At 36.4% G+C, this 8,684-nt stretch overlaps 1 protein-coding gene across 4 annotated transcripts in view; it reads left to right on the top strand.

Moving 5' to 3' along the window:
* Positions 1–3,079: 3,079 nt before the first annotated feature.
* The window catches only part of LOC143027235 (high affinity copper uptake protein 1-like), a 38,111-nt gene continuing 32,506 nt past the window's right edge, over positions 3,080–8,684 (top strand). For 2 of the 4 annotated variants that reach the window (XM_076188465.1, XM_076188462.1), the window contains exons 1-4: positions 3,282–3,412; positions 5,328–5,432; positions 6,124–6,176; positions 6,311–6,389. In XM_076188465.1, coding sequence (XP_076044580.1) covers positions 6,174–6,176; positions 6,311–6,389 — 82 coding nt within the window. In that variant the 5' untranslated portion in view covers positions 3,282–3,412; positions 5,328–5,432; positions 6,124–6,173. The other 2 variants (XM_076188464.1, XM_076188463.1) reach the window with 2 other exon arrangements.

The raw sequence follows: 8,684 nt of genomic DNA, 5'->3' as shown, positions 1-8,684 counted from the left end.
ATATCCTTTTTCTTGCTTTTGTCTTGGGACATACTTTTCCACTCCTTCTTTATAAGTTTTTGTCAAAATACTCCATTTGTCTTCTACTGTTGTTTCCTCCTTGTGTATTCTTTCCCAGTCAGCTTCTTGAAAGAAATCTTCTATTTTGTCAAATTTTGTTTTTTCATACATCAATCTTCCTTTTCTATATTGTTCGTTTTTTCATGTATTTTTCCTCATTTAGTTCCAGTTCAACCAATATGTAATCACTTTTACTTATTGGTGTCTTATAGTCAATCTTGTCCACTATTTCGGGTTCTGATGTGATTATTAGGTCCAGTCTCGATGGTTCTTCCTCATTTCTATACCTAGTATTCTCTTGTATCCATTGCGTCATTGTGTGTTCAATAATCATATCAAGTAATACATTCCCCCATAGTTTATCTCCACCCTTCATTTTCATCTCTTCCCAGCAGATTTCTTTACAATTAAAGTCACTCATTATAATTATTCGCCCTCCATCTTCCATTATCTTAATTGGTGATATCCTGGTGTCTTCTAAATTATTTTTGTGTTCTCTCTCTTCCCACGAAGCCGTTTTAGGAGGCACATAATTTACTACAAACTTCCTGCTCTTCCTATCCTTGTCCTCCACTTCCATCGTAATCATCTCTACACTATTCTTTCTATATGTGACGTGACATTCCTCATGTTTATATCCTTCTTAGTCAGGAACATAACTCCACCCCCTTGTTTTACCTCTCTGTTTTAATCCAATAATTATATGCACCATGTCCTACACTGTTAGGTGGTAATGGATCTTTCAATTTTGTCTCTACAATTCCCATTATGTCCGGTTCTTTTTCCTTCAGGTAATCATTCAGTTCGTTCAAGCCTGTTATTAATCCATCTATATTTGTGTAAGACACTTTTAATTTTCTGCTACTTCCATCGTGTTTTCTGTTTCCTTTCCGTTTTTCTCTGCTATGAACCATTTCCTCACTTTCATATCCACTACTCTCCAATAGAATTTCTCTTTTTCTGTTTATGTTATTTTCTCGTTTTTTCCCTTAGCTTTTAGTCTTTTTGTTTTCTCCTCCTCTCTTTCCTCTTTATTAATTTCTCTTTTTATCCATACCTGTTTAAATTGCTCACTGTCTGCTAGTTTCCCTGTTTTTGCTAAGATATTCTCTGCTGTCGTTTGTGACCTGAATTTAAACTTAATTGGTCTGGTCTTATCTGTATTGTATTTCCCGAGTCTCTACATTACTTCTATTTGTTTCCCTATTTCTGGTTCATCTTCTTGAACTACTTCTAATATACTATTTACTTTTTCCTTTTCCTTCTTTATTCTTGTAGTCCTATTTAGATTATACCTCTCTTCCATCCCTAATATAATCATACATTTATTTTTATCTGCTAAGTCTCTTACTATATTCTTCTTCTCTCTCATCACTTTAATAAATGTGCCTTCAGTTTGTTCCTTCTGTTATTTCACTATATCTCTAAATTCAAATTTGTTATTCTCCTGAACCTTTTTCCAACCACTTACTTCTTTTGTTATGGACTCTTTATTTTCTTCATTATTTCTCTTTAATTCCTCATTCTCTTCCTTTACTTCTCTTAACTGTTTTTTTAATTATTCTACTTTGGTTAGATTTTGATTCTCTTTTCTTAGTTCTTCCAGTTTATCAACTTTCTCTGCAGCTAGTTAATTGGTCAAACCTAACCATTTATTCTTCGTTTTTTTTTCGTTTTTTTCGTTTTTTTTTAATAGTTTCTCCTCTAGATTTACTGGTCGGGGGAGGTTGTCCCCTCCTCACTCTTTAAATCCATAAAAACAGTTATCATCTCTTTCCATTGAGCTGCTATTATCTATATTTCTGCTCTTCACACCTCTGCTTCCTTGTTGTTCGTCTGTATATTCTGCCCCCCGTTTGTTTACGCCTCTCCTAAGATCCTGGGCCTTTTCGTTCCCTTCCTCATTTCCTTCCATTTTCCTCAGTAATCCCTCCCCTTCTCCTTTTTTTCACCTTCCCACTACACCACGAGCTTTCCCTTTCCCTATTATTACAACACAGGTACTTGTCGTTGTGATCGTCGAAATTTGCAGTTTTCTCTGGAGTCCAAACTTCGTTGTCACCTCTACCGACGTGTGTGTGTGATTCACCTTGGTCTTTGGATCACGTGTTGGACTCGTGATCGACAGCTATTTCCCTCCCGGAAGAGAGCTCAGAGCTCGTATGACCGATCTATGGGTAATGCTATGACCTTCCACGCACACACACCCAACTCCCCGCCCACGAGAGTTGGAGTAACGACTCGAAGCGCAGCGATACTGAAATAATTTCAGCCCTGGGCAGGATTCGAACCAGGTACCGCCGATACCCCCATTCCGAGTCGTGTATGTGTGTATTTACCTAGTTGTATTTTGCGGGAAGGGGAGCTATGCTCGTGATGTCCCGCCTTTGTATCTCGCAGTGTCTAGTTTGCTGAATGGTTTTTGCGCATACTATTTCATTGTCCAGTTTGTTCCAGTGTCCACTACTCTATGAGGAAAACTGTTTTTCTTCAATTCTCTTCTGTAGCTATGTTTTTTTTTCTTTCTTTCCATGCCCTCTTGTGTTTCTCTTGTCCCAGTTTAGTAAGTCCTCTCCATCGATTATTTATGTGCCTTTCATGGTTCTGTAGATGCTCAGTAGGTCACCTCTCTCTCTCTTCTTTGCTCCAGCGTCGGTAACTCCAGTTTAGCCAATCTCTCCCCATATGATAGGTTTGCAAGTGCATGTGCCATTTTTTGTTGCTGCTCTCTGGATTCTTTCTATTTTCTTTTATTCTTTTTGGTACTGGGTGGCCACAATGTCGCCGCACATTCTAGTTTAGGGCTTATCAATGTAACCAATATATATATATATATATATATATATATATATATATATATATATATATATATATATATATATATATATATATATATATATATATATCATGTCTTCGTCCAAGTATACAAATGCCACTTTTATTGATCTTAGCAAGTTGTGTGTGTGTATCCATGGATTACACGATTTTATATTTCATTCACAAGCACAGCTACTGCAACATCCTATGTATCGGTACATTCACTTACAATTTTCACCATACATACACTGTATATAGCCTTACCAAACAGGATTAAGCGACTGTGGTGAGGCACAGAGGCTGCATCGTCTCTCAAGGGAGCCTCAGTGAAAATCCATCTCAGCTGCGTCAATAATGGACAAAATAACTTCATATATTCATGAGAAACATGTGTCGGTAAGACTAAGAATCAGCTGATTCCGTACATACGACGACGTTCCGGAGTTGAGCGAGGATAGAACGAAGCAGAGTAGTGTGTTTTGGTTTGTAAGGGAATCGGATAACTGTCGGCATGCTGTCTGATGCGAGATATTAGGTAACCATACATAATGTATTGTCCGTTATTTTTCCATATACAGTAAGACCTCCTGCTGAGTAAATCTGAAATAGTAAAAAATTGGAAGGCACAGTTATATTGCAGTCAGCTGGAACTGTTACAACTAGATACCTTTTAAATTTAAACGATGTAAACATAGGATTATGACATGAATAACAATATAACATTTTTATCAGCTATTAGTTTGCATATCGTACAATCTTAAATTGAAGTTATCAGAGTGAGTTATTATAATTATGCTTGCTCACCCTAATAATAATAATAATACGAAATTTAAGTCACTGACTCCAATTATAAACGGCTTGTTTATACGACATGAATTTATTTGCATGTGTGTACATATGGAATATACTTGTTTGAATCAGATATACTTTATGATGTTTACAGTATCTATAACAAGGTGTGTCAAAGCATGCACTTTTGGTATTATGGAATGATTTCCACATTAATACGATAACCCAATGCAGCTTCTTTGTGGAGGACAGCATCTAATACTTATACTACACTGTCCCATACTGAGGCTATCTTTATCATTATGATTATCATACTCACTCATTCCAGACAGCAACACACAATCTCTTTACTGAGAGTCTTATGGATTGAATTGGTGGTGGCTGTGTTTGGTTTCCTACTTTAGGACAATGGATTGATTAATTGATTGTGAAACTTAATAGTACCAATATGAATATATTCTAGTGCTGTCCATGAAATTTTAGTTATGAGGATACAATATAGTCATGTGTAATTGAATGTGATTGTATGAATATCATTTTTCATTTATCAGTGTAATCTGGTACAACTCAACCAAACCTCATAGGTGCCAATAGACCTTATCTAGCCTAATCTTAGGAACCCAACTAAGGAGACTGCCCAGACCTTTCAACCAAACTTACATGAGTCTAGAGCCATTAGATGTTAGATTGATTGTACTAGATTAGACAAATTATATTTTTACAATAAAATCATGAGCTCAGAGAAATGAATCTTTAATCCAAAAACTTTCACAAACCTTAGCCTTTCAGTGAGGATTGTACCTTTATAAATAAACTTAGACAAATAGCATTGTGTAGTCATTTGGAACACACTGGTGCTCATTCTAACTTATCTGTTACTCTATTGTGGTACTCCTCCCTGGCTCCTTTACTTTTGAGTATCACAAAGAGACCATAGCCTCTGCATCCTAATTGAAAGCATGCTGCCTTCCCAAGACCTTTCCTCAGAATGTATTCCAACAATTGGGTGATTAACAGTATGTCCTTATAACCTTTCTTAATTTTTACCCTTCTGCATATTGGATAAAAGCCTATGTTAAATGGTAGATGATGATAGGGGCAGGAGAAAGTGATTTGAAAGCCCCTAGTCACCCCCTCATACCCCCACCATCCTTAGAAATACCATTTCACAAACCATGCATGCCCATTAATGCAGTACCCCAACACACTCATATTTCAAAAATATTATGCATATATATTTATCTCATAGTTTACTAACCAGCTCTCACTGCCAAATTCCATAATCTCATTATAATGTTCAATTTTGGCATGATGTCCTCATTTTTATAAGCACTGTTGAACTGTTAGCAATTAGGTACATTGCAATGAATCCATGGTGAAAAAATGGCACTAGTTCATTATAAAGACATTGTGTCTCAAATGAAATGCAAACAAATACATTATATGTGGTACATTTGAGTGGGTAGGGTATTTGAAGACATAATTATGTAATGAAAACGTATGCCAAAAAACAAATATATTTTCATAGAATTTGTGCGCATATTGTTAAATAGTTTAATCATAGGTTTATTTTATGTAACCACCTTCAGCATCAATGACTGCTTCAGTGGAGAATCAGAAGCAATGATATCTGCAAATCAAGTGATCCTTATTCATTTCAGACATTATCTTGACAGCCTTTACTGAATCTGTGGTATTGTGGGGATGTTGAATGGTCTCCTGTTCAACAATGCTCCAAACATAGTAATCCAAGGGATTCAAGTCTGGTGAGTTTAGAGGCCACATATTGCATGCCAAATGGTTGTAGATTGTCTGCCACCCATTCTTGAGTCATCTGAGTTTTGTGAGGTGTTGAATGTTGCTGAAACACATTGTATGATTTTCATTGTTTACTTATCCAGGGCTTAACAACCCTTTCAAGCAACTCAATAAAGCTAGCATCATTAACTCTTCAAGAAAAATGAGGTGGTGTGATATGTCTTGTACTACTCACCTATCCTGAAACCATCACATATACTAGAAATTTGGTTACACTGTCCTGGGGACATGAAAAAAATCTGCACATAACCACCTGTCATTTTTTCCTTTAAACATTTGGTCCCAGTCAAAGTTTTTCTCATCATAGAAAAAAAAAAAAAAAAATGTGACATATAGTTCAGAATTTATTAGATTTGTTTAGTAACCACTTTGCAAGAATAATTCAGTTTGTCCTGCAAGCATGAACTGATCTCTTCACTTGCAAAAATTAAGCGACAGATTAGTTTGAAATGAGCAATATGTCTGTCTATATACCAAAGGCTTCTTCCCCCTCATAAGGGAGGTAGCTAGCCAAGATTTGCACTCACCTCCACCCATCCCTTTATCCATGAGCAATATGTAAAGAATAAAATTTCCTCAAATACTCTACACACTCCATGATTTTGTACATTTTGATTCTGTATTCTTACTGTTTTTCAGAGTTTTCAGCACAACTTTCACTTATGTGTCCTTGAAATTAACCTCCAGCAATGGTAAGGAAAGAATGAAGCCACTGTATAATGTAAATTGTATGTAGTAATGAACATATATTCATATTCTTCTTATTTTTCGTTGGTATGAGTGACATCTACTTATAAAGTTTGATGATTACAACATTTGTTTGCAGGATATGCCTATGAGCTACTATTTCTCCATCACATATGAAGACCTCCTTTTCAAAGGAGTTGATATAAAGACAGCATGGGGTAAGAGTTCTGTGGTTATTGATCTGTCAATGTTTTGATTAGATATGGTGTCTACTTACTTCATTGTAATATACAGGAAAAAAAGCTACATTTGTGAGGTCTCATTTATTTTTCTCCATGTTATACATAGTTTTAAATTTATTCTTGGTTTTATATTGATATGTTTTCATCTAGGTTGTTTCTTGAGTTGATGCATCTGGATGGAAATTTGTTTCTATGTTTTTAAAAGAATGAGTAATGAAAGATTAGTGAAAGAAGTGTGGAAGGCAGAGGATAGGGAGTGGTTATGTGTGAATGATATTTTGACTTAGCCTGAAGTGTCTCCCTTTCTTAAATGTTCTTATATGAGGGAATGGAGAGGGGGGTTGCTGATTAACCTCTCCAATACGAGTCAGATATTCGTGCACACATCAGGTTGCCTGATGTATGATGATGCATCACAATACACACATTACAAAATATAAAGTTACTGCTATTCTACTCTCTTTCACCCAGAATAAATATAACATCACAGGAAATGTAATCAAGCTTGTTCACAGAACACAGGGATCCTTCAGCTACAACTGCAAAATAAATATAATCAGGAAGCCGACCCCGGCATCCTCGTATACCCCACTCATGGCTTGTCACACATACATAGACATCATCATATTCAAGAAGTTAAATGAAGCAACCTTGCTGTGGATGTGTTGTGTCTTGCTGAATTGCTTCTGACCCAGGGCAACAGGTGAGATGCAGGGATGACCCATCATCCATGAGGATCCAAGATGGGAGGGAGGGAGGGGTGGTGGATGGGAGTGGTATGGGTGGAGATGAAATGGGTGGGATAGAATTATGCTTTTTGACTTTGGCTACCCACCTGGTAAGGGGGAAAGAGCCCTTGGTGTATGTATTATTTTTCATCATTAATACAATTCTTGTTGAACTGAATGGTTGTTGACATCCTGACAATCTTTGTCACTTATCACTCTAAATTGCAGAAGTCTTTTTTTTTCCCTCTCCAATTTATGGAGTACCTTCTCCTACTCATGTCACATTTATGATTCATTGGATCATTATGTTATCCATTGCAATAATGAACAGTAATTTTCCAGGAAGTTTCACTACCATGTGTTTACTACTGCTCACAATTCACCTTGTGATTAAGGTCTCTCAGTGTGATTATATTGTCCACTTCCTCAAACCTCTCTCCTAAGACTTACATCTTACTGCCATCCTCATCCCTTGTACATCTCATCCCCTTGCTTTTATGCACATTTATTTTCAACTTACTCCTGTCACATACCTTCCAAAAATCCATCATTAACTGCCTTAGACCCACTTCTAAGCCAGTCAAAACACCCAGGCTTCATTGACACTTAATCTTATGTTTGCTCATCCATAGTCCCATCTCTCCTGATCCAAATATTCATAAACTTGTCCTTGTTTGCTAATTTCCATGTCCTGTTGATTACCTCATTTGAAATGGCCTCTAACCTGAACTTAATTTTTAATGGATATGCACCCTCTATCTCTCTATTACTTAACCTAAACACTTGATCTGCCTGGTTATTTATATTGGATTTACTTCCTATGATTTAGGATACAAGTTCCCTGTCATTATGCAGTTCATACTTCCTTCTTCCCATCCATAGCATAATATGGATTTCTTTCCATCCTGAGACTATGACATATCATCTTTTATCTGTTACTTTTCTTAATGAGCATTTCCATATTTTTAGTCGATATATACCAAGGCCTTTGTCCCCCTTACAAGGGAGGCACCCACTTCCATCCATTCCATTCCCATCCACCACCTTTGTTTCCCTGTCATCTTAGCTCCTTGTAGATAAAGGTTCATCCCTGTCTCTTGCCTGCTGCCTGAGTCAGAAGCAAAACAGCAAGACACAGCACATAGTATGAATAAGAATTTGTAAAGATATTAGAAATACTTTTTATAGTCAGGTTCCCTTTGTTTACATTGAAAGGATGAGTGTGCATCCATGTAGTCAAGAAATCTCTTATTTAAATTGCTTATGTCATGAACACATTTACACAGCTCACACACAGGTATTGAAGACATATTCACTCCCTAACTTATTATATGCCTTGAGCCTGTTGTGTAGTTGGCAGCATGAATAGGGAAACTGGGGCAAAGAAGGAATTGCCATTTTATAAGATGACAAAAGGATCAATACCACTTGAGAATATAGACCTGTTTCAATGTTTGTCATTAATATGAATTTATTGTGAGTCAGTCATGGCACACATCAGATAGTGCATCTGTGATAAATCAATTAACTAAATAATAGTGAT

The sequence above is a fragment of the Oratosquilla oratoria genome, chromosome 7, assembly GCF_046742065.1.
Source record: "Oratosquilla oratoria isolate Oo_2021 chromosome 7, ASM4674206v1, whole genome shotgun sequence".
NCBI lineage: Eukaryota > Metazoa > Arthropoda > Malacostraca > Stomatopoda > Squillidae > Oratosquilla > Oratosquilla oratoria.
This window is presented reverse-complemented; position numbering and strand designations above follow the sequence as displayed.